The sequence below is a fragment of the Puma concolor genome, chromosome B1 (assembly GCF_028749965.1).
Source record: "Puma concolor isolate L17-30 chromosome B1, mPumCon1.1.hap2, whole genome shotgun sequence".
In the NCBI taxonomy this organism is placed as follows: domain Eukaryota; kingdom Metazoa; phylum Chordata; class Mammalia; order Carnivora; family Felidae; genus Puma; species Puma concolor.
The window spans coordinates 143,200,114-143,227,838 of NC_141670.1; the positions used below are offsets into that span (position 1 = coordinate 143,200,114).

The 27,725-nt window shown below is 39.1% G+C and overlaps 1 protein-coding gene across 1 annotated transcript in view; it reads right to left on the reverse strand.

Moving 5' to 3' along the window:
* Positions 1-27,725, reverse strand: part of FRAS1 (Fraser extracellular matrix complex subunit 1) — a 438,063-nt gene that overhangs the window by 118,997 nt on the left and 291,341 nt on the right. The window contains exons 30-32 of the mRNA XM_086704782.1: positions 21,845-21,998; positions 9,043-9,221; positions 3,983-4,099 (exon numbers count right to left, since the gene is read on the reverse strand). Coding sequence (XP_086560908.1) covers positions 3,983-4,099; positions 9,043-9,221; positions 21,845-21,998 — 450 coding nt within the window. The remainder of the gene's footprint in view (positions 1-3,982; positions 4,100-9,042; positions 9,222-21,844; positions 21,999-27,725) is intronic.

The following is a 27,725-nucleotide window of genomic DNA, read 5'->3' on the forward strand; positions in this document are numbered from 1 at the left end:
TTTTCTTCCCCCTTAAGAGAGGAATTGGAAATAGGATGTTCAAAGTGTGTGTATGCATGGGCATACACATATGATTAGATTATTTGAATTTGAAAGTGATATAGTTTAGGGAGTTATTAGCTATGTGAAAATAGGTCTGAAAATGATTCATTTAGTCAACAAATATTTACTAAGCAGCTACTTTCTATAAGCCATTGTGCTAGATGCTGGGGAAGATACCAAGATTAATTAGTCAAAGATTTTGCCCTTAAAGATCTTCTAAGTCAAGTAGTGGATGATTAGTTGGAAGACTGAACTGATATAAATCTATTAACTTATTTGCTGAATCTCACACTGTGCTATGCTATTATTGGTAAATATGCGTGTTTACAGATCTCCCTGCCCAAATATGATATATATCCCAAATATACATATGTCACATGTTTATATATATATATATATGCATGTGTGTATGTGTATGTATGTATGTATATACATATATATAAACATACATACATATACACATATATATCTTATAATATTATACATATATGTATACATCTTATATATGTATGTATGCACATACATCTGGTGGAACATCACAAACAAAATTCTAAGGATCTTATATTTGATGAAGGAGAGCATTATAGAAAGGCCACAGAACAAATTTCCATTTAGGCAGGTATTTGTTTATGTTGCTTTTTACTCTATATAATCTCCCTGGGGAATCTCAGGCCCAAGGATTAAACCACTACCCACCATTAATGATTCTCAGAGGTTTATCTCCCACTGAGAATATCTTCTGCCAGCCCTTAATAGGCACACATTTTATAAGCACATCCCAAACTGAACTCATCATATCTCCCACTTCTCCCCCTTGCCCTGAAGTCCCCATACATTCCTAATCTTTATGAATGGCATCTTTACATATTCAGCAACTGGGCTGTTTTGCTCTCTTCCTATATCTAATTAACCACTATGTCTCTAAATATCTTTTAATCTCTATTTTTTTTTTTTTTTACCATCTTAACCACTTTAGGTGCACAGTATAGTAGTGTTAACTATATATGTATCATTGTGGAACAGATTTCTAGAACTTTTTCATCTTACAAAACTGAAACTCTATATCCACTGAACAAAAACAACTCCTCTTTTCCCTCTCCCTACCTCTACCTCTGCAGGGGCAACTACCATTCCACTTTCTGTCTCAAAAAGTTTTACTACTTTAGATAGCTCATATAAGTAGAATCGTATAGTATTTGTCCTTTTGTGACTGGCTTATTTCACTTTGGATAATGTCCTTAAGGTTCATACATATTGCAGCATTTCCTTCTTTAAGATTGAATAATATTCCATTGTTGTGTATACCACATTTTCTCTATGCATTTATCTGCTGGAGGGCATTTAGGATGCTTCTGCCTCTGAGCCATTAGGAATAATGCTGCAGTGTACATGGGTGTGCCAGTGTCTCTTTGAGATCTCACTAACTGTGAATGTTCATTGCCACTGCACGTGGTACATGCCACTAACCCTTCATGTTCTAGATGACTGCAACAGCTTATTTCTTGACCAATTTGTTCTCTGTTTGGACCCCAGGTGGGTGTTCTTTACCCTACAGCCAGAATGACCTTCCTAAATTGAAAATCTGATCATGCCCCCTCTCTGCTATGAATTCTTCAACATCCTATTTGCCCCAACAGCCTCTCAGAACAAAATGGAAACTCTTCATCTCATCTGTAAGATCCTCTATGATCTGACTCTCATTTCTTGTTTCTTTTTCACCTAGAGATTTATGCTCTGGCCAACTGAACTCTCTGTAATTCCTCAAACATGTCATGTTCTCCTGTTTCTCCAACTTTTTTCACCTGCTGCTCATCTGCCTCAAATGAATTTCCCCATATTTGCAGTCTAGATAAATGGGGTTTCAAGTAGGGTGAGCAAAGCAGAAGCAACAGTATCACCCGGAAACTTGTTGGAAATGCAAAGTCTCAGCCCTGTACTAGACCTACTGAACCAGAAAACTCTGGGGTGGGCTCCAGCAATCTGTGATTTAACAAACTGTATAGGTGATCCCAATGCAGGCTGAAGTTGAGACCATGCTCTAGACATAATTTACACTTCAACCAACTCAGTTCACCTCCAAGAGGAAGCTTCGATGACCTCCCCCATGCCTTACTGAACTAGGTGTCTCCTTATTTGCTTCCATATTGTGACTCTGCTTGCATATCACATCATGGCATTTATCGCTATATTCTCATTGCTTACTTACTTGCGTGTTTTAGACTCTAATTTCCACACTGAACCTCCAATATGTTCCACAGCACTTGGGATAACTTAGGGGCCCAAAAGTGTTTATTTGAATGATTGACTGATTGGAGAGGTGGACTCCTACCCTTAAACACATAGATGAATATACCATATATTTATTTAGCATATATATATATTCATAGTGTATTTACAAATATGTATAAAACTTGTGTGCTTAGATGAGTCTAAGTCACTGAATAGAAAATGTCTTTTTATCACAGATTGTAAGTATATCCTATAGTAATGGCTCTCATTAATATCATGAGAATTTCAAACTGTATGTTTTAAGGGGTAAAGAGTGAGCTAATCACATTTTACAGTAAACTCACCTTTGTGATATCCTAAATTACACAGGGCAGATCTAATTTACAAACATGCAACCTGAGACCCTAAAGGTTAAGTAACTTGAGAAGTCTCTAGAGTCCACAACAACATAGTGGGAATGGCGCCATCTTCATTGGCTCCTGGCCCATTTTTTCCCTCTAAACTCTAAACAACAGTACATTAGCATTTGGCAACCAATGCATATGCACATTTTTCTTTACACTTTAGAGAAAATTCTGATCCAAGTTCCTTCAGTCAGAATGATGAATTATAGACTTTATAGTGCTGCTGAATTATGATTTCTTTAAATTATGGTTTATGGTGGAAATGCCGATACCAGCTATTCATTAAAAACTTTGTTTCCCCCTTTATGTCTCTGTCATGCCCCAGACCCATAATTTCTAAAACTGTAGCTGCTCTCTTTGTTGTGGCTCAGGGCTGATACACTGCTTTGGGGTGTAATTATGTGGGTGCTAACTAAAATGTGAATCCTTAATGATTAATTTATAAGGTCTTATATGCTTGTGGCTCTGTCTAGAACAGGGGTTCTGGCATTATATATCCACTGGATATAGGGTTACAGTGGAGTTACTAATTGTCTGAACTAAGCTTCATGTACTAATTTAGCTGTCACCTTGCTTCAAACTTTTCCACATGCCCACACTCCTTCCTACACGGCACACGAGATCTTCTGCGATCTAGCTCACGAACCTCCACATCCTCACTACTCCTCCTCTGCCTCCCTAATTTCTCGGGTCTTACTGAACTATTTGCAGTTTACCCAACCACCATACTGTCTTTCACCGCTATATCTTTGCATGTGCTGTTCTTAAATCTGGAAGTGTTCTTTACCATCACCTCTCCATTCCCCCCAACCTGCCCCCCAAACTTTCACTTAGATAATTGCTACTTATTTGTTTGGATTCAGCAAAGACATCACCTTCTCCAGGAAACTTTTATGATAAAAAAACAAAAACAAGAAGACTTCTAATAGGGCTTCTAAAATATAGAGTGGCAGTTTCTCCAACTAGATGGAGACATAACTGACTGAACAATTACACCCAAACGGTATTGATTAAGTCTATACTACCCTGAAACTCCTTCCAACTACTGTGACCATCTGGATGCTGTAAAAAGGACAGAAGCAATGGATGGGGGGTTGAGGTGGATTCCATGTAACCTTCCTTTCGCTCTGGAATTTTAAGTTTCTTTTTCAAGTCAATGAGAAATGTGACATCAGGGCTGGTTATTGTTGGCCCCAGCGTCTGCGTTCTGAGCCAGGCATTTGCCAGATACAAAAGCAGGACACTCCTTCAAACCCATCAGCATGCCTCCTCCAAATGGAAACCACAGGCCGTCCCACCCAACTCACGGTCATATGGAGAGATGCTCCCAGAGAGAGTTTAGGTGCGTCAGGTGTCTGTGGTAAGATCGCGATGTTGAATATGCGGCTCTCCAGATGCGTGTGGGCTTCTATGGCACTGGACACCTGAAAAGAAATGTCATGCTGGTGAGCTCTTGTCCTCTGTTGGGCAGAGTATGTTTGTGCATGTTTGTTTTTCCTCCTTTAAACCATCTGTCTTTAAATTCTATGTGCTCTTGCATTTTCATTTTCATTTTGCTCTTCATATTTTAATATTAATGTTTTCCTGATTACAAAAAACGTAATCATTTTAGGCAGTTCTAAAAATGCAGGGAAATCCAAATGAGAAATAAAAAAAAAAATCTAGAACGTCACTAAGTAGAAAGAGTAGTTCTTAACCTATTGATGCATTTCAGGTTAATATATTTTCTATGTGTATGTGAAACTTTATATGCAATTATGTGCTCTCTAAATTTTATTTTATTTTATTTTTATATTTTATTAAAATTAAAAAAGATTTTTTTAATGTTTTTATTTATTTTTGAGACAGAGAGAGGCAGAGCATGAGCAGGGGAGGGGCAGAGAGAGAGGGAGACACAGAATCTGAGCTGTCAGCACAGAGCCCGATGCAGGGCTCGAGTTCATGCACTGTGAGATCATGACCTGAGCTGAAGTCGGATGCTTAACTGATTGAGCCATCCAGGGGCCCCTCCAAATTTTAATCTAACATAATACTATGATGTTTTGTTATATCATTACTCATTCTTGAAAACAATTTTTGATAGCTACATGTCTCATTACGAGCATATTTAACACATGTTCTATGGGACTTTTTATTCTACTTCTTCAATTTTTTCCCAGCACAGATATGTACACCTGGATTAGAAATGATAAATCTCAGCTTCATCATCATAAGGTGTAATTAGTAACAATTACAATTAGAATAGTAGTCACAAAATGGGGCGCCTGGGTGGCTCAGTTGGTTGAGCATCCGACTTCGGCTCAGGTCACGATCTCACGGCTCGAGTTGGAGCCCTGCGTCGGGCTGTGTGCTGACAGCTCAGAGCCTGGAGCCTGCTTCGGATTCTGTGTCTCCTTCTCTCTCTGCCCCTAACCCACTCACACTCTGTCTCTGTCTCTCTCAAAAATAAATAAACATTAAAAAAAATTTAGAATAGTGGTCACAAAATCAACGTTTTCTTGCTTCAAAAATGCTAAAAAAAATTATGCTTTGCCTACTCAGCTAGCTCCTCCCCTCCCCCAGTGCTTCTAAGCTGCCCCCTTAAACTCCCTCTCTCTGTTTTCTGTTCCACTTTAGGCTTGTCACAAGAGTTGCTAAGGCCTGTATGGCCACGTGTAGTTGCATTAATTCCAGATGAGAGGGGGCAGGGTTCTGTCAATTCTAAGGAAAAAGGCAGGAATGGCAGTCCTTTCTTTATGTCTTCTGAAGTTGTGCCCAACAGAAAAACCGTCTTCTCGGTATCTTGATCACATCAGATGCCTGGAGATCAAGTTTCAGAATATCTACATGTTTTCAAGAAGATACCTTATAGTGTGTCATTACAAGTAATATTAATGAAACAGCTATAATTTGCTGAGCATCTCCCATGGGCTCAGCACTATACTACCTACTTTTCAAAAGTTCTCTTACCACTTACAAAGTTGATATTATCTCCTAAGATGAGGAAATGGAAGGTCAAATAAGTTAAGCAAGATATCACAGTCATAAAGTCAATAAGGGTCAGTATTCAAACAGGTCGGAAGGTTCATGATATTCCTACTGACCAAGATGGCTCAATTTGGAAGCTTTCAAAACTTAGAAGAGGGGAAAATATACTTTATCTCTTGAAGAAAAAGAATGGAACACTGTGCAGGTAGTGAAATGTGGACACATTACCAAGCAAGGGAATCAATTCTAGCTTCCTTAGTAAAGGTATTGGTATGAAATATGTTGGTCTTTTCATACCACATCCCCTAAGGCTGTTTCAACGTGCTCTGAATACACCAAAACCAGAGTCCCTTCCCATGCCCCAAATGACGCAAATGTGCGTGCTTTCTTTTCACTATGCCACGCTCTATTTTTAAATGCCACTTGCATTACATAAATCCCAAGTTTTACGTGCAAAGTAACAGATGGCATGCCTTGATGGCTCATGACAGCACATCAACATTAAAATGGAATTAAATCCATGCAACTCATTGTATTGCATTTTCTGCTTTAAAGAAAGAAAAAAGAAGGGAAGAAAGAGAAGAATCATTAGAACAGCATCTTTTTTAGTTTAATTCTTTTAGGGACACTAAAATGATGAATGAGAGAAGTTTCAGCCATTTGTTTCAGTACATAGCTACAGTGTCTGTGTCATTTCAAATCAAAATATGAGGTAAGCCTATAAAACAATGAGACTTTAAAAGCACACCCAACTTTTTTATATCCAGGAGAACATAATCTCAGAGAGTTGTTTCACGCTTGCAATAAAGATGCTGTCAGTGTTGAAAACGCACTTTTTGGAATGCCTTCAGAGGGAGTTCACAAATCATGTAAGAAAACTGAGCTTGTTACTTCATAATTGCTCCCTGTTTTAACAAAAAATAATTACTACTCTTCTTACCAGACATGACTCTGACTGACTTTTGGCTCTTTGGTTATTTTTAAAAATCAACTTCCAAAGGATGATATACTGTCACTACTGGGGATATTCTAAAGAAAATCCCATAGATTTTGAAGAAGATCTCAAGTAGGAGTTCTAAACACATCATGAGTAAAATGTGTGAAGACTTTCCAAAGGGAACCACTTTCTGAGTAATAATGTTCAACTGGATGTCTTAAAGTCCAGTGAGTTTGTTTAAAAAAAAAAAAAGAGTAACTCTTGCTTTTTTATGCCCATTTAGTAACCAAGTTGGAAAAGCAATCGAATATCATTTTTTGAGGACTGCAGAGTTCCCTGGTGCTAAAAATGAAAACGTTAACTTGGGCAAAGGGCACATGAGGCTTGCTCACCCATTGGACCGTCAGTGTGCTTGCTATAATCTCATTCTAATGGTTTCCAAGTTTCTTTCAATCTGCTCCCTGGAAAAGCACATCTTTTACACAATATAAATTAGGCAATAAAGATGTGTGCACCAGGCATCAGAAGGAGAATGGATGGTAATTTTAACAAGGTAAGCTATCGTGGCAGTTTATCCCCAACTGGATTCCTAGACAAAGGAAAAGTCTTAAAACTCAGAGGGACTGTGACTCTGCTTTGGCTGATCACTACCACGAGTGCTTCTTTATATTTTCTCTGACACTTTCCCAAATTCCTTTCTGTACCTATGTTTAAACACTCTTTCTCAAAGTTTCTCATTCCTTTGCACTTTTATTCAATTCTTTATTTCCAAATTGCCCTTGACATAGGTTTGTCTAATTCTATTGGTCTTTCCAAAGATTCAGGTTTTGTATTCATTATCAATTCTCACATTTTATACTGAATCAATTCCTCTGCTTATCTCTATGAATTCCTTCCTTAGGTTTCCCTTGTGGTTCTCTACCTTCATTTAGCCCATTTATTTTCATGCTTTTTGCTCAATAATAAGAGCTTAAGGCCATCAATTTTCTTCTGAGTATTATTTTGTCCACATCATTTAAGTTTGGATAAGTTATTTCCTCCTCATCTTTTTAGAACTTGTAATTATTTAGGAGACTTTTAAAAATTCTAAATGGTTTGAATTTTGTTTACCTCTTTATTATTAATTTCTAATTATATTTGATAATTGCCAGACAACGTGCCCAGGATAATTTCTTGTTCTTTAATTTATTGACAGCCTCCTTACGGTCTGTTTGTCTTAGTTTGCTCAGGCTACTATAACAAAAACACCATAAACTGAGTGGCTTATAAACAAAAGGAATTTATTTCTTGCAGTTCTGGAGACCAAAAGTCTGGATCAGGGGGCCAGCATGGTGGGGTTCTGGGTTGCAGACCACCAACTTATTGCATACCCATGGTGGAGAGCACAGAAGGGGAGGAGGCTATCTTGTGACTCCCATAAGAGTACTAATCCCATTCATGAGAGCACAGCTCTCATGACTTCATCTAATCCTAATCACCTACCAAAGGTCTCATACCCATATACCATTGAATGGGGAGGGGGTAGGATTTCAACATATGAATCTCAGGGGGACACAAACATTTAGTCTACAGCACTGGTATGTGACCAATCTTTACCAATGATAGCAACGAACCCACACATAGTGATAGGCAGTATTGTACGTGTATGTACTAACTCATTAAATCCTCATATAGTTCTATTTTACAGATGATAAAAATGAAACACAAGGATTTTGCCGAAGTAATCTTCCCAAAGTTGTTTAGCTAGTGCAAGGTAAAACTGAAATATGAACCCACTGGGTTTGGCTGCTAAGTCTATGCTCTTATCATAAGATGGTAAATGTTCCAAAAACATTTGAAAAAAGAAATATTTTTTTCCTCCATATGGCATTTTAATATTTTGAAAACATTTTTTTTCTAAACACTTCAGCCATTATCTATTATAAACTCTTTGCTGTGGAATGAGTCTGTAGAGATGGTCTAAGACTGAATCAGCAGATTAAAAAAATCTCTCAGTGCTACGAATTACATTTGTTCTTCCCCCAAATGTGATTTCCAGGCAACATAGAAAATGACCTGATTATTTAAAATAATGGTGATGAGGGGCGCCTGGGTGGCGCAGTCGGTTAAGCGTCCGACTTCAGCCAGGTCACGATCTCGCGGTCCGTGAGTTCGAGCCCCGCGTCGGGCTCTGGGCTGATGGCTCAGAGCCTGGAGCCTGTTTCCGATTCTGTGTCTCCCTCTCTCTCTGCCCCTCCCCCGTTCATGCTCTGTCTCTCTCTGTCCCAAAAATAAATAAAAAACGTTGAAAAAAAATTTTTTTAAATAATGGTGATGAAAAATAAATTAAATAAATAAAATAAAATAAAATAATAAAATAAAATAAAATAAAATAAAATAAAATAAAATAAAATAAAATAAAAATAATGGTGATGATTTTCCTCAGACCATCCTGACATCAGAAAAGTCAGCAGTAGAGGGTACCTGAAAGTGGAAGGAGTCACTCTGGGCTGGGACTCCCGAGTGCCTATACCACACAATGCCTTCATTGATGTCTTGTTGGGTGAAGGTGCTGGTGGGGGTCGCTGTTCTCCCATCAGGCAGGTGCTGCCCTTCCTCTGCGGGGCTGTCTGCAGGCATATCAACCAGAAGGACCATCTCTCCTAGGAAAGCCACATCGTTAGTGAGGATCTCCCGTAAAAGTAAAAGTCAGTCAGAGCTCTCATCTCCTTTTCTACTACAATTTTTTTTCAGTAGAAATTATGTACTTCTGTATTTTTATCTAAGGTGAAGGAAAGGAGGTTAACACAGAATTCAATAGACATCTTTGAATTCACCTTCACACAGAATTCCCACTATCTCAGCTAAAAAAAAGCTAGAAGTCATTCAAGGGCAATTCACGCATCAAGTTACTGACTTATATCAATTAAATTACATGAAATCATGAATACAGCAAACAAATATTCAAATACAGGGCATTGGATGGATTCATTCCTACCTACAACTTTCTATGTAGCAGGAAATGCTTTTTAACCAGGAGGTTTTTGATGTAAACACAATGGGAAATTTGAAAAAATTCAGAAAAATTATTATTATTATTAATTATTATTATTTATTTAAGAGAGAAAGGAGAGCATGGGTGGGGAAAGGGGCAGAGGGAGAGAAAGAGAGAGAGAATCTCCACGCTCATTGAGGAGCTTGATGGATGGCTTGATCCCGTAAATCCTGAGATCCTGATCTGAGCCAAAATCAAGAGTTGGATGCTCAACCAACTGAGCCACCCAAGCACCCCCCCAGAAAAAATTATACTTGAGAATTCTGTACAATGAAAATAAGAATAACTGACACTGGGATGCATATGGCATGCACTGCATGAAGCACATTATGTGATGGTTCAAATCCAGCTCCATGTCCAGCTGCATGAGCTTTATTAGGCCTTTATAAGCCTCTCTGTTCCTAGTGGTAAAATGAAAATAATAGTATATACTTCACAGATACTTAAAAAGAATGTTAATCATCCTTATGTTATTTGATCCTTTGGAAGATGCTATTATTATCTCCATTTAAGGGAAGTTCTTTTGGCTTAGAGAAGTTCAGTAACTTGTTCAAATTCACAAATTGTACATGTTGGAGCTGAGATTTGAATCTGAAGCTCATATTCTTGGTTGTGAAACTCTTACCAGTCATGATCATGTTGTGTTCACAGTCCAATATCTATCCTCCTAAATAACTATCTCATTTCCTCCTCCATAATTCTTTAGACTTCATTAAAATTGAAGCAAGGAAACCTAAATCTAGACACCACCACCACCAGTCTGTTTCTATTGCTTGTTTTTCACCTGGAGCTACTATCTCCTTAAAGGGAGACTGCAAATACAGAGGTGCTATATAAACAATTAAAGTTTCACAAGGATAATATGCCCTCGAGTGAAGACCAAACAGAAGAATAGATGAAATGCTGAAAACAGAAGCCATGTTTTCATGAAAATGCATCTAATAAAAAATCTGAAAGAAGACTCTCTACCCCTCAGTTGGTAAGAGAAGTAGAAGAGGAGCGGGGAGAGGGAGGCAGAAGGAGACGGGAAGGTTCTCTAGCAAGATACCCAGATCTTAGTACACTTAGTATGCTAGACATATGGGACAACTGAAATCACACTTTGGTTACATGAGAGGAATTTTCTTATGTGAAGGAAATAGTCCTTCTAATATTTATATGCACTAAATTGAAGTTTAAAGTGAGCATAATATGCTGGATGGTGATGGAAATTCTAAAGTAAGAGAAAAACATCAATAGTCTTCTTTATAAAATCATGTGTAGAATCAACTCATTCTAGTTTCTTTTTGGTACTGTTTCTCATTTGCACCTAAGTCACAAATTCCATTAGCCATCTCTCCCCGGTTCAACCTCTATTCATAAGATGATATCAATAAACATGCTTTTCCAGAATGTATACTGTTTATGAAAGTAAGACAGTTGCAAAATATTCTGAAAGTAAATTTCTACAATGAAAATGTAGAGAGTAGAGAAACATAAAATATTCAAATGCTAATATCCTAGCAATTTTTCTTTATAATAGAAAAACTAAGCAGAATTTTTCTAACAAGTCCTAATGAAATAAGCCTATTTTTCAGATTTAAAAAAAACCTGCCATGTTATGCAGATTAACAGGAATCATAGGATATTGGCTAATTCTATTAATTTCAATTCAGTTAATAGTCATCAAGTACCTGTTAGGTGCTAGCTATCACACTAGACCCTTCAGGGATGGGGATTCAAAGATGAGCAAGATGCCATTCCTGCCCCTGAAACCAGCCTCCTTAAGCAACTGGGAGCCACTGTGAGGTTTCTGTAGGTGAATGGCACAAACTGATTTAGAACACAGAACATATACGATCAGAATACAGGGAGCCTGTGAAAGTCCTATTAAAGAGGCTGGATTTTATTTTATAAAAATGGTAAAATAGTAATTAACATTTACACAGACAGCTTGATCAATTATGAGAGGACTGAAAAATCCAGATGACTGATATGGTCCTGAACTAAGGCAACAGAAGTAAGATTGGAAAGAAATAAACAGATACAAGAGTCACTAAGTAAGTGGAAGCAACAGAACTTGACATTGTGTTGTGAAGATGAGAGATGGGGAGAGATGTGACAGGAAGGGCAGCAATGCCACCAATGGATGAGCAGGTGGGAGGGAAGTTTAACACTGGGTCTGTTGAATACAAGGTGTCTTTGTGACAAGCCCAAGAGTAGTGAGGAACAAATATCAGTATTTTGTGAGGTTCACCACAGTGAGGTGAGAGCTGTTGTGTAGCACGTCATCTCCACATTTATTATGACAAAAACAAGGAGATGACCTTAAATATATGAAAATCCAGGTTTATAAAACAGTGTAGGTTTAAAAAACAAGATATTCTGTACTTGGGATTTCCTTAATACTGAAGGCTATAGTTTAATCAAGAATTTTGAAGGGAAATTTTGATAGGTATTAAGAATTAGAATCTCACTGAATTATTGAAAATCCCATGAATTATTTTGGGATTGAGACAATTTGTATTAAAGCTTTCTTACCCGATGATAAATAATTTAGAGTTGGCAATGTGTTGGATTAAGTCGGATTTTCCCTCAAATGATACTCAAGTTACTTCATTAAAACCATCTCATTATGGGGCACCTGGGTGGCTCAGTCAGTTAAGCATCCAACTCTTGATTTCAACTCAGGTCATGATCTCATGTGGTGTGTGATTTTGAGCTCGAAGTTGGGCTCTGCACTGACAGTGTGGAGCCTGCTTGGGATTCTCTGTCTCCACTCTCTGCCCCGCCCCCATTCACATTCATGCTTGCACGCACTCTCTCTCTCAAAATAAATAAATAAACATTAGAAAAGCCATCTCATTAAATTCACTTTCAAGGAGAGAGGGAAGATGGCGGCGTAGGAGGACGCTGGGCTCACCGCGCGTCCTGCTGATCACTTAGATTCCACCTACACCTGCCTAAATAACCCAGAAAACCGCCAGAGGATTAGCAGAACGGAGTCGCCGGAGCCAAGCGCAGACGAGAGGCCCACGGAAGAGGGTAGGAAGGGCGGCGAGGCGGTGCGCGCTCCACGGACTGGCGGGAGGGAGCCGGGGCTGAGGGGCGGCTCGCCGGCCAAGCAGAGCCCCCGAGTCTGGCTTGCAAAAAGCGGAGGGGCCTGACGGACTGTGTTCCGACAGCAAGCGTGACTTAGCGTCTGGGAGGGCATAAGTTAACAGCTCTGCTCGGAAAGCAGGAAGGCTGGAGGACAAAGGGAAGGAAAGCTGCTGAGCCCCCGGACGACAGAGCTCAGTTTGGTGGGGAACAAAGGCGCTCGCCAGCGCCATCTCCCCCGCCCATCCCCCAGCCAAAATCCAAAGAGGACCAGTTCCTGCCAGGGAACTTGCTCGCTCCGCGCAAACACCCAACTCTGCCCTTCTGCGGAGCCAAACCTCCGGCAGCGGATCTGACTCCCTCCTGCTGCCACAGGGCCCCTCCTGAAGTGGAACACCTAAGGAGAAGCAAGCTAAGCCTGCCCCTCCTGCCCCCGTGCACCTTGCCTACCCACCCCAGCTAAGACGCCAGATCCCCAGCATCACAAGCCTGGCAGTGTGCAAGTAGCCCAGACAGGCCACCCCACCCCACAGTGAATCCCGCCCCTAGGAGAGGGGAAGAGAAGGCACACACCAGTCTGACTGTGGACACAGCGGTCGGCTGGGGGCAGACATCAGGTCTGACTGCGGCTCCGCCCACCAACTCCAGTTATACACCACAGCACAGGGGAAGTGCCCTTCAGGTCCTCACCACGCCAGGGACTATCCAAAATGACCAAGCAGAAGAATTCCCCTCAGAAGAATCTCCAGGAAATAACAGCTAATGAGCTGATCAAAAAGGATTTAAATAATATAACAGAAAGTGAATTTAGAATAATAGTCATAAAATTAATCGCTGGGCTTGAAAACAGTATAGCTGACAGCAGAGAATCTCTTGCTACAGAGATCAAGGGACTAAGGAACAGTCACGAGGAGCTGAAAAACGCTTTAAACGAAATGCATAACAAAATGGAAACCACCACGGCTCGGATTGAAGAGGCAGAGGAGAGAATAGGTGAACTAGAAGATAAAGTTATGGAAAAAGAGGAAGCTGAGAAAAAGAGAGATAAAAAAATCCAGGAGTATGAGGGGAAAATTAGAGAACTAAGTGATACACTAAAAAGAAATAATATACGCATAATAGGTATCCCAGAGGAGGAAGAGAGAGGGAAAGGTGCTGAAGGGGTACTTGAAGAAATCATAGCTGAGAACTTCCCTGAAGTGGGGAAGGAAAAAGGCATTGAAATCCAAGAGGCAGAGAACTCCCTTCAGACGTAACTTGAATCGATCTTCTGCACGACATATCATAGTGAAACTGGCAAAATACAAGGATAAAGAGAAAATTCTGAAAGCAGCAAGGGGTAAACGTGCCCTCACATATAAAGGGAGACCTATAAGACTCGTGACTGATCTCTCTTTTGAAACTTGGCAGGCCAGAAAGAATTGGCACGAGATTTTCAGTGTGCTAGACAGAAAAAATATGCAGCCGAGAATCCTTTATCCAGCAAGTCTGTCATTTAGGATAGAAGGAGAGATAAAGGTCTTCCCAAACAAACAAAAACTGAAGGAATTTGTCACCACTAAACCAGCCCTCCAAGAGATCCTAAGGGGGACCCTGTGAGACAAAGTACCAGAGACATCACTACAAGCATAAAACATACAGACATCACAATGACTCTAAACCCATATCTTTCTATAATAACACTGAATGTAAATGGATTAAATGCGCCAACCAAAAGACATAGGGTATCAGAATGGATAAAAAAACAAGACCCATCTATTTGCTGTCTACAAGAGACTCATTTTAGACCTGAGGACACCTTTAGATTGAGAGTGAGGGGATGGAGAACTATTTATCATGCGACTGGAAGCCAAAAGAAAGCTGGAGTAGCCATACTTATATCAGACAAACTAGACTTTAAATTAAAGGCTGTAACAAGAGATGAAGAAGGACATTATATAATAGTGACAGGGTCTATCCATCAGGAAGAGCTAACAATTATAAATGTCTATGCGCCGAATACCGGAGCGCCCAAATATATAAAACAATTACTCATAAACATAAGCAACCTTATTGAGAAGAATGTGGTAATTGCAGGGGACTTTAACACCCCACTTACAGAAATGGATAGATCATCTAGACACACGGTCAATAAAGAAACAAGGGCCCTGAATGAGACATTGGATCAGATGGACTTGACAGATCTATTTAGAACTCTGCATCCCAAAGCAACAGAATAGACTTTCTTCTCGAGTGCACATGGAACATTCTCCAAGATAGATCATATACTGGGTCACAAAACAGCCCTTCATAAGTTTACAAGAATTGAAATCATACCATGCATACTTTCAGACCACAATGCTATGAAGCTTGAAATCAACCACAGAAAAAAGTCTGGAAAACCTCCAAAAACATGGAGGTTAAAGAACACCCTACTAACGAATGAGTGGGTCAACCAGGCAATTAGAGAAGAAATTAAAAAATATATGGAAACAAACGAAAATGAAAATACAACAATCCAAACGCTTTGGGATGCAGTGAAGGCAGTCCTGAGAGGAAAATACATTGCAATCCAGGCCTATCTCCAGAAACAAGAAAAATCCCAAATACAAAATCTAACAGCACACCTAAAGGAAATAGAAGCAGAACAGCAAAGGCAGCCTAAACCCAGCAGAAGAAGAGAAATAATAAAGATCAGAGCAGAAATAAACAATATAGAATCTAAAAAAACTGTAGAGCAGATCAACGAAACCAAGAGTTGGTTTTTTGAAGAAATAAACAAAATTGACAAACCTCTAGCCAGGCTTCTCAAAAAGAAAAGGGAGATGACCCAAATAGATAAAATCATGAATGAAAATGGAATTATTACAACCAATCCCTCAGAGATACAAACAATTATCAGGGAATACTATGAAAAATTATATGCCAACAAATTGGACAACCTGGAAGAAATGGACAAATTCCTGAACACCCACACTCTTCCAAAACTCAATCAGGAGGAAATAGAAAGCTTGAACAGACCCATCACCAGCGAAGAAATTGAATCGGTTATCAAAAATCTCCCAACAAATAAGAGTCCAGGACCAGATGGCTTCCCAGGGGAGTTCTACCAGACGTTTAAAGCAGAGATAATACCTATCCTTCTCAAGCTATTCCAAGAAATAGAAAGGGAAGGAAAACTTCCAGACTCATTCTATGAAGCCAGTATTACTTTGATTCCTACACCAGACAGAGACCCAGTAAAAAAAGAGAACTACAGGCCAATATCCCTGATGAATATGGATGCCAAAATTCTCAAGAAGATACTAGCAAATCGAATTCAACGGCATATAAAAAGAATTATTCACCATGATCAAGTGGGATTCATTCCTGGGATGCAGGGCTGGTTCAACATTCGCAAATCAATCAACGTGATACATCACATTAACAAAAAAAAAGAGAAGAACCATATGATCCTGTCAATCGATGCAGAAAAGGCCTTTGACAAAATCCAGCACCCTTTCTTAATAAAAACCCTTGAGAAAGTCGGGATAGAAGGAACATACTTAAAGATCATAAAAGCCATTTATGAAAAGCCCACAGCTAACATCATCCTCAACGGGGAAAAACTGAGAGCTTTTTCCCTGAGATCAGGAACACGACAGGGATGCCCACTCTCACCGCTGTTGTTTAACATAGTGCTGGAAGTTCTAGCATCAGCAATCAGACAGCAAAAGGAAATCAAAGGCATCAAAATTGGCAAAGATGAAGTCAAGCTTTCGCTTTTTGCAGATGACATGATATTATACCTGGAAAATCCGATAGACTCCACCAAAAGTCTGCTAGAACTGATACATGAATTTAGCAAAGTTGCAGGATACAAAATCAATGTACAGAAATCAGTTGCATTCTTATACACTAACAATGAAGCAACAGAAAGACAAATAAAGAAACTGATCCCATTCACAATTGCACCAAGAAGCATAAAATACCTAGGAATCAATCTAACCAAAGATGTAAAGGATCTGTATGCTGAAAACTATAGAAAGCTTATGAAGGTAATTGAAGAAGATTTAAAGAAATGGAAAGACATTCCCTGCTCATGGATTGGAAGAATAAATATTGTCAAAATGTCAATACTACCCAAAGCTATCTACACATTCAATGCAATCCCAATCAAAATTGCACCAGCATTCTTCTCGAAACTAGAACAAGCAATCCTAAAATTCATATGGAACCACAAAAGGCCCCGAATAGCCAAAGGAATTTTGAAGAAGAAGACCAAAGCAGGAGGCATCACAATCCCAGACTTTAGCCTCTACTACAAAGCTGTCATCATCAAGACAGCATGGTATTGGCACAAAAACAGACACATAGACCAATGGAATAGAATAGAAACCCCAGAACTAGACCCACAAACGTATGGCCAACTCATCTTTGACAAAGCAGGAAAGAACATCCAATGGAAAAAAGACAGTCTCTTTAACAAATGGTGCTGGGAGAACTGGACAGCAACATGCAGAAGGTTGAAACTAGACCACTTTCTCACACCATTCACAAAAAGAAACTCAAAATGGATAAAGGACCTGAATGTGAGACAGGAAACCATCAAAACCTTAGAGGAGAAAGCAGGAAAAGACCTCTCTGACCTCAGCCGTAGCAATCTCTTACTCGACACATCCCCAAAGGCAAGGGAATTAAAAGCAAAAGTGAATTACTGGGACCTTATGAAGATAAAAAGCTTCTGCACAGCAAAGGAAACAACCAACAAAACTAAAAGGCAACCAACGGAATGGGAAAAGATATTTGCAAATGACATATCGGACAAAGGGCTAGTATCCAAAATCTATAAAGAGCTCACCAAACTCCACACCCGAAAAACAAATAACCCAGTGAAGAAATGGGCAGAAAACACGAATAGACACTTCTCTAAAGAAGACATCCGGATGGCCAACAGGCACATGAAAAGATGTTCAGCGTCGCTCCTTATCAGGGAAATACAAATCAAAACCACACTCAGGTATCACCTCACGCCAGTCAGAGTGGCCAAAATGAACAAATCAGGAGACTATAGATGCTGGAGAGGATGTGGAGAAACGGGAACCCTCTTGCACTGTTGGTGGGAATGCAAATTGGTGCAGCCGCTCTGGAAAACAGTGTGGAGGTTCCTCAGAAAATTAAAAATAGACCTACCCTATGACCCAGCAGTAGCACTGCTAGGAATTTATCCAAGGGACACAGGAGTACTGATGCATAGGGGCACTTGTACCCCAATGTTCATAGCAGCACTCTCAACAATAGCCAAATTATGGAAAGAGCCTAAATGTCCATCAACTGATGAATGGATAAAGAAATTGTGGTTTATATACACAATGGAATACTATGTGGCAATGAGAAAAAATGAAATATGGCCTTTTGTAGCAACGTGGATGGAACTGGAGAGTGTGATGCTAAGTGAAATAAGCCATACAGAGAAAGACAGATACCATATGGTTTCACTCTTATGTGGATCCTGAGAAACTTAACAGGAACCCATGGGGGAGGGGAAGGAAAAAAAAAAAAAAGAGGTTAGAGTGGGAGAGAGCCAAAGCATAAGAGACTGTTGAGAACTGAGAACAAACTAAGGGTTGATGGGGGGTGGGAGGGAGGAGAGGGTGGGTGATGGGTATTGAGGAGCGCACCTTTTGGGATGAGCACTGGGTGTTGTATGGAAACCAATTTGACAATAAATTTCATATATAAATAAAAAAAAAAATAAAACTTGCAAAAAAAATAAATAAATTCACTTTCAAGCTTGTGAAGTAGCTAAAGGTACAAGTATTAATCAACTTGTCTAAACTAACATTTGAGAACAGTGATGAGTCTGCTGCAAGTGGTGGAACTTGGGTTCTGTATGCATTTACTACACAAGCAATTTACATTTGGTTCAGTTGCATGGTCAGGTCTCCACAAAAAGTCTAAAGCTCATCTGGAACATTCTAAAGTGATGAGGGAGTATATAAGAGCTGGGGTGGCAAGAGGGTAGGGGCTCCACAAATTCATACCACTGCGACAGACGGATGTAAGTAGACTGGTGTTGAGTGGGTTTCCAGTTCCCACCACCTTTTTCACTCTTGAGTGGTTGCTAACGTTAATGTGATTTGATTATTACTAATAGGGGGCTCTGGACACGCAGAAAGAGGATTATGTTCATAGGAAGAAGTTAATTAAGAGAGTTATAGTAGGAAAGGGTCAGAGTCAAGCCTACATGGCATTTATCAAGCTGAAATTTAATTCAGCATTGTTCTGTTTAATACTTAAAGAGACTATTGGAATATTGGACTGTCTCTAGGAAATTAAATTTTTTGGCTTTTAATGATCAAGATAAAGGTAAAGAATTTAATACATCAAACGAGTCAAAGATTTTTAGAGCTGAAAAGGACTTAAACATTATCAAGCTTAAAATCAGTGGGTAAAAGAACACAAAGTTGAATAAGGTCTGTGGATTAATTAATAGCATTGTATCCATGTTGGCTTTCTGGTTTTGTTAATTGTTCTATGGTTCCATAAGATGTTAACATTGAAGAAAGCTAGATTAAGGGTATTCAAGGGCTCTTTGTACTATTTTTGCAAATTTTCAGTAAGTCTAAAATTATTTTAAAATAAAAAGATAAAAAATTATCTAGCCTAACCTTTTAAAGAAACCTAAGGCTCAAAGGCATTCACTTGCCTTCCTCAAGGTTATACAACTATATATAATAAAAGGTACTCCAGCTAGAACAACTATTTCATAATCATATCAATTCTTGGTTGAATCGTGTTTTTCAATGTCTTTGTTGACATTGGAATTACTTTTGAAATGCACAAAAGTTAATTTTTCTCCCCACTACAGAAAATATATAATTTTTAAAATCCAGGGACCCAGAGGAAAAAGAGATTATTATTCCTCTGCTATTTAACATGCCAAGAACGTGTTTACTTTTAATGAATATCATTTTCATCTTCATTTTCAGGTTATCTATTTAGTTCTTTTAAAAAATCTACCTGCCTATGAGGTGCCTAGGTGGCTCAGTCAGTTAAGCATCCGACTTCTGCTCAGGTCATGACCTCATGGCTCTTGGGTTCAAGCCCTGCACTGGGCTCATTGCTATCAGCTTCAGATCCTCTGTCCCCCTCTTCCCCTCTAGCACTCACTTTCTCTCTCTCAAAAATAAATAAATAAATAAATAAACAAACAAACAAACATTTAAAAAATATCTACCTGCCTTTTATTTTTATGGTATGTGGTTATTAAAGTTTTGATTCCTCTTTAGTATCTTTAAATCATTTTAAATATGCTTGTTTCATAGTTTGTTTTTTTAAGTGTATTTATTTATTTTTTTTTTGAGGGAAAGGAAGAGAGAGAGTGCAAGGGGTGGGGCAGAGAGAAAGGAAGAGAAAGAATCCCAAGCAGGCTCGGCACTGTCAGCACAGAGCCAGATGAGGGGCTCAAACCCACGAAGCATGGGATTATGACTTGAGCTGAAACCAAAAGCTGCATGTTTAACGAACTTAGCCACCCAGGTACCCCTTGTTTCACAATTTTTATGATTGCTCCTTTATGAAATCCTTGGAGTTTTGATCATTTTGTTCATTTTTCTTATGATACTATGGATTATTTCCTCATCTGTTCTGTAATTTTGAATTCTGAGCTAATCTTCAGTGGTTTAGGCTGTGAGAATCTTGTGACCTGGAGTTGAGGGTGGAAATTCCATAGCAGTTTCTACCAGTTTCTGTAAGGAACCCAAGAAGTATCATTGGCCTGAGATTAATATTCATATAACATCTCAGTTTTGGGTTTCTCAGACAACGTGCAGTGTAACTTAACTCAGGATCATCAGGAGAAACAGGCCTGGAGTTCTTTCTCTGCAGACTTTTTTACTTCACTCTGAGCCCTGGGAAACACAGATAGGTTTCTTTAACAACTCTCTGTGTTGGTGTGCTTCTTGTTTTCTCTTCTGTCTCTCTAAGTCAAAGTCTTTGCAGAGTCCAAGTTTTATGTAGGATCTTAACTTTCTGTCTTTGCACGAGCATTATATCTCAAGCCCCTGGGTTCCTGGAACACAAACAACCACTCTGAGGGAAGCTATTCCATGAGCTCATGCCTAGACTGGTTTAAGCTCCTTCTCTGTTTGTGACTTGGAGACTTCTTTCTATTCTTGGAAGATCAGGCAGTGACCTATAATTTTTTTTTAATGTTTATTTATTTTGAGAGAGAGAGAAAGAGTATGTATGTGGGGAACATGAGTGGGGAGGGGCAGAGAGAGAGAGAGAGAGAATCCCGGACAGCATAGAGTCCAACGCTGGGCTCAATCTCACGAACGTGCGAGATCATGATCTGAGCTGAAATCAAGAGTTGGAACACTCAACTGACCTGAGGCATCCAGGTACCACTGCCCTATAATTGTTATCTTGTTTCCAGCATTTCTAGATGATGATGAGGAGGAGGAGGACAAGAAAATTTTCAGGTTATCATATTGCACTATCTTTCTGGAAGTGGAAGTAACAATGGAGATCTTTAAAAATGTTTTCATGTAAAGCTCTTTTTTTTTTTTTTTTTTTAAGTCTCAACAAGAAATCTGGTGATGTTCTAGAAGGGACACAAGGTGGAGTTTAAGAGCCTGAGCTTCAAAATTAAACTGACATAATTAGCTATACATGCTTATATAAACTATATTTTAGCAAGTTACTTTCTCTGTAAAATTAAGTTGTTTTAAGACTTAAATTTTGGATTTCATATACACTAATATGTTTATATTACTTAGTGTACTACCTGATAATGTGTGTATGAGTTATTTTGACTGTTCTGTTTAAATTTTTTTTAATGTTTACTTCTTTTTAAGAGAGAGAGGGACAGAGACAGAGCATGAGTGGGGGAGGGGCAGAGAGCAAGGAAGATACAGAATCCGAAGCAGGCTCCAGGCTTTGAGCTGTCAGCACAGAGCCTGACGCAGGGCTTGAGCTCACAGACCATGAGATAATGACCTGAGCTGAAGTTGGATGCTCAACCGACTGACCTACCCAGGTGCCCCATTGACTATTCTGTTTAAATGAGATGTGTGAGGTATTAGAAAGTCAATTTCATTGGACTCACAACCTTGCTGTGTGGCATTGTACAAAAGCAAGTCCAAGACTACTGGATACAATGATGAAATCATGGCAAAGGAAAAAAGTTACCAAATTGGGGGTGGTCCTGTGTAATTTTGTAGATGATTTCTGAGGCACTGGCACCTGGAGCTTCCGCCTGTAAGATTCTATTGGTAATCTGCAGCATCCCACCTTCTGGAACCCACACCATTGAATTAGCCACGAGCCGAAGACCTCCATCATTCTAGAATAAGGAAAGAGTACAGAATTAGGTCCAAGCAAAATAAAAGAAAACATCAGCCCTTAAAAACATAAGTCGAAATGTACCATTGCTGCTAGTGATCATTTAATAAGAGAGATTCATAGCTTTGAAGTCACATTACGAACTATGTATGTGTATTACGTGTAGATACATGCATGTGTATGTACGTGTGTACGTATCTTGCTTTTTCTTTTAACTTATAAGCAAAGAACTTATTTCATTCAGGAAGACTGTCTCTCCATTCCTTTCTTTCTTTTTAAAGTTTATTTATTTGGGAGAGACAGAGACAGCATGAGTGGGGGCGGGGCAAAGAGAGAAGGAGACAGAGAATCCCAAGCAGATGCCGCACCACCAGCATGGAGCCCGATGTGAGGCCTAAACTCATGAACTGTAGATCATGACCTGAACCAAAACCAAGAGCAGAAGGCTTAACTGACTGAGCCCCCCCAGGGGCTCTTTTGTCCAAGTAACTGTCCTTCTATCCTCCCCATCCACCCACATTCAAGGAGTACTCATTAAGCACCTATTATATGCTGGCTCTTTTGCCAGAGGCCTGAGATAGGTAAGAATGGCTGAAACAAGACTTCAGTTTCAGAACTTACAATCTAGTGATCTCCCCACAGATAAATAATCAGGATGCATCACAAATGATGCACAGGGTGCTGTGGGAGAATAAGGGAAAAATGAGGTTTCCTGTTTGAGAAAAGAATGCTCAGGAAGGCTTTCCTATGGATATATCATTTAATTCTCAAATGACCAAAAGACAGGTCTTCTAAGAGAGAAGAGGTAAAATGAATTCTATGCAAAGGGCCCAGCTGAGGCAAAGACATGAGACAATGCACTGCATGCTTCATAAAATATCCAGGTGTCTGGGAAAGAAGAGTTTATGGAACCAGGGGAGCAGGTGAATAAAAAGGGACACTCTCTTAAGGTTGTGTAGGTAGAAGGTAGATGCTGTGCTAAAAGTCTCCATTTATCTGGTAGGCCCTGTAAAGTCAACATGTGTCTTCAGGGAAGGAAAGGGGATGAGCACGTCTGGGGTTTAGAAAGCTTTCATCAGCAAGAGATGGAAAGGGCTAGAACTGGGATGCGTCTGGGGCTGTAGAAACCATTTAACAAATTCTTGTAATGGCTCAGGTGAGAGAAGATGAAAAAGTCATTGCAGTGGGAATGGGGAGTTAGAAACAGTTTCCAGAAACACTAGAGGCCGAATTGACAGGCCTTGATGACTGATAGAAAGTGAAGCCTTAGAAACAACAGTTGGGAATCGCTGACTGGAAGAAATCACCTATTTAGCACTCCTGAGAAGGCAACCATTTTAATTGCTAAAGCTAATGTCATTAAAAAGTGCTGTCATTCCTGATTTGCAAGGTGTGCACCTCTTCCAAAGCCTCATAATTGACATTTTAGCACAGAATGAGATTAGTGAGGCTGCCTGTGTTCAGTTTGCAGTTTGTTTTCAAACTTTAAAAATCAGTAAATCTGATATTCTAAAATCAAGCACTTAAAGGGGATATTTTTATAAATTATTGCTATAGCTTTCAAATATGCCAATAAACAGAGCAAACACCACTCCCAGAAGGGGAATACTAAGAGCAGAAGACAACATCTATTTTTTTTTGCAGTCACCTGACACAACAGTATTTGCCCCCCACAGGAGGCGGTCATAGCTATTTTCACTACCCAGTGCCCAGGAAAACAGCAGCAAAGGTACTTTCTATTGTGATTGGTGCTCAGGAGCAAACTCCCAAAAACTTTCTCCCTTCACAATTGACATAGCATATTATTTACAAAAACACCAAAATGTGCCAAGAATTCCCTTCCCCTGGAATTCTAGGAGAAAAGTCCCTATTAACTCCAGCAGTGTTTCATATAATATAATATACTTAGACTCAGGTGTCTTAATTGCTAGCAATCTTTCTAATAGCAGCAGCCTCGTCAAGTTTGATCATGGTTACAGAGATCAGTCATACACCAGCAACCACATTCTTGGACTGATGAGGCAATGGGGTTTTTCATATTCCAAGCAAGTAAGTACTGTGACTTGTCCCCAGGTGTCTCTCCCACTACATTTCTATCTTAGCTAAACTTCACCGATACAATTCCCTGTAATTCCCGTGTGAGTATAAATTATTAGGAGACAGTATTCCTTGTAAGTCAGTATTCAGACACCAGCAACATCTGGAAACTTACTAGAAGTTTAGAATCTCAAGCCTCACCTCATTCTGAATTAGAACTTCATTTTACTTTTTTTCTTCAGCTTCATTGAAGTGTATTACTTGATAAATAAAAGTTGATATAGTTAAGGTACACAACATGATGTTTTGATATACATATACATTGTGAAATGATTATAACAATCAAACTAATGAAGAAATCTATCACCTCACATAACTAAACCCGAGTGTGTGTGTGTGTGTGTGTGTGTGTGTGTGTGTGGTAAAAACAAATTTCAAGCACATTTTAAGTATATGATACAATATTAAGTATAGCCACCATGCTATACATTAGATCTCCAGAACTTATGCATCCCTTGTAACTGAACCTCTATACCCCTTGACTAATACCTCCCGATTTCTTCTACCCCTGGCGATCACCATTCTACTCTGCTTTTATGAGTTGGACTTTTTTAGATTCCAAATATAAGTGAGATCATGCAGAATTTATCTTTGTGTCTGGCTTATTTTACTTAACATAGTGTTCTTCAAGCTCAACCATGCTGTCACAAATGGCAGGACTTCCTTCTTCCATAAGGGTTTATAATATTCCATTGTGTATATAGACCACATTTTCTTTATCCATTTATCAACAGACACTTAGGTTGTTTCCACATCTTGGCTTTTGTGAATAATGTTGCAATAAATATGTGAGTACATATATCTCTTTGAGATAAAGATTTCATTTCCTTTGGATATATACCCAGAAGTGAGATTGCTGGATCCATATGATAGTTCTGTTTTTAATTTCTGAGGAACTTCCATACTGCTTTCCAAAATGGCTGTACCAACTTACATTCCCACCAAGAGATTATATGGGTTCCCTTTTCCCCATACTCTCACCAACTCTTGTTATCTTTTGTCTTTTTTATTTTAGCCATTCTAACAGGTGTGAGGTGATATCTCATTGTTATTTTTTTCAATGTTTATTTATTAAGAGAGAGGGAGAAAATGCATGCAAGCAAGGGAGGGGCAGAGAGAGAGAGAAAGAGAGAAGCCCAAGCAGGTTCCATGCTGTCAGTGCAGAGCCCCACACAAGGATAAGTCTCATGAACTGTGAGATCATGACCTGAGCCGAAATCAGGAGTTGGACGCTTAACTGACTGAGCCACCCAGGCACCCATCATTGTGGTTTTGATTTGCATTTCCCTGATGATGAGTGATGTTGAGCACCTTTTCATGTACCTTTGGCCATTGTATGTCTTCCTTTGAGAAAGGTCTATGCAGATCCTTAGCCCACTTTAAAAAAAAATGTTTATTTTTGAGAGAGAGAGAGAGAGAGAGAGAGAGAGAGAGAGAGAGATAGTGTGCATGAGTGGGGGAGGGGCAGAGAGAGAAAGGGTCAGAGGATCTGATGCGGGCTGTGTACTGACAACAGAGAACTCTATATGGGGCCTGAACTCACAAACTGTGAGATCATGACATGAGCCGAAGTCAGATGCTCAATGTACTGAGCCACCCAAGCGCCCCCTTAGCCCACTTTTTAATTGGAGGAGGAGGAGGAGGAGGAGGAGGAGGAGGAGGAGGAGGATTATGATGCTATTGAGTTGTTAGAGTTCGTCAAATATTTTAGATATTAATCCCTATCAGATATATGGTTTCAAACACTTTCTCCCCTTCAGTAGGCTGCCTTTTCATTCTTTTGATTGTTTGCTTTGCTGTGTAGCTTTTTAGTTTGATGAATTTCCACTTGTATTTAAACACAATCCCCAGGGGATGTGGAGTCATGCTAAATCAGGAGAAGCACAGCCCAGGATAGATACAGTGATGGAGCTAGAGTGGTTCTCCTGAAACCCCACAGACAGGCCTTTTACAATATTTATATTTATCACCAGATAATATAAATGCCTCTGTTTCTGAATTATTTGTTTACAATACTTAAGAAGAAACAGACAACTGTCTAAGGGAAAGAAGTGTAATTCTTCCCACTCATATTTTGATGAAGATGGTTTTATCATTTTCTTTCTTCTGGGAGAGAGTCCAGGGACGATTCAAGAAGAGATGAATAGAAGGTTATACACCATCTTTTCTACAGTTAAAGTGTCCAGAAAAGCCAAATTTTAACCTCATTTCCCAAATGATTCTGACATTTTGCAATTTCTTTATCTACTTGTAGTTTTTTTTTTTTTCTGAACAATGATGCATATATCCCTGTGAACTGAAGAAATTAGCCATAACATGAGTTGAATAATCTCCTGCCTAGTGAAGTTTTATATGCCCTTCAGGGTACCATATTAGAAAGCAATGAAATCCCAAACAGGGATTATGGGGGCATGATCAAAAGAGTACTTTAAATTAAATAGTTCTTCTGATTCATTTCATAGAACAAAGGGCATACAGAAATGCTGGCAATAAAGTTTAGCCATTATATATTGTATTACAAATAAAAATATTATTGTTGTAAACCAGAAGTAAGGGCCTAAGCTTCTATCATTAGGAGGAAAATCTCACAAATAAAATGAAAACTTACCTCCCTAAAATAAATGTTGGGACATAAATGATGATCTCAAATGATAGTGTACCCCAACCCCAGGCCAAACTATTCAAACTAAAAGATTTTTAAACTTAATCAAATAGAAAATGACAACAATTGGATATAACAGCAATCCTAACATCAATTTATTCTGTAAAAATATGCCTTAATTTGCAAAGACTCATTTATGTCATAGCTTTTAGAATGCAGTCTTATAGGACATTGTGGATTTTAGGGAAGGATCACATAGGATGGCGCATAGAAGGTGAATCTTAAATGCTATTTACCAGGTAAGGGATGGAAAGATAATTGGACTGTTTTTGTGTTTGCCAATGTATGCATGCTCCTCAGAAGCTCTGTTCCTTCAGGTCAAGAATATAGAACCTCTTCTCCATGTAGATTTCAACCACTTTATAAACAAAATTTTGTAATCAACAACCATTTTTTGAGCATATACTCTGAGCGATGCATCTTCCAAGATGCCAAAATCAACAAGTTAAACAAGTCCATAAAAGGTGAAACCCTGACACATGGTAGAGATTTAGTTGTTGATGCATTAGACAGACTCTTGTTAAAAAAATTAACATTTTCCTGCCATATTTATAATTGTCACAAGCACCCTTATTATCAAATGGTATCTCTGCAAAACAACAACTGGGGGGACAAGTTTTAAGAAAACTGAGGGAAAGCACAACAGGGCTTTTCGCTGCACACGGGCCTTACCAAGTTCAAACAGCCCAAGAGGACTCTTAGCAACAAAATTTTCCATCTAGTTCCTAGCATGATACTTGGGGCTTTTAACATCAAAGCACTACCCAGTTGCAGAAAATAAATTGCTCAAAGTCAACAAACGAGGTCACAAAGATCATCAGACTTATTGCCAAAGTGGAAAAAGAGGCATGATTTTCCAGAGATGTCTTCATTAACGAAAAAGAGGGTAATTTCTTTAAAGCCCAACAGTGGAGAGAAAACCACCAAAAAGCATGACTTTTCCCTGCTCACATTTTAGCCCTTATTAGA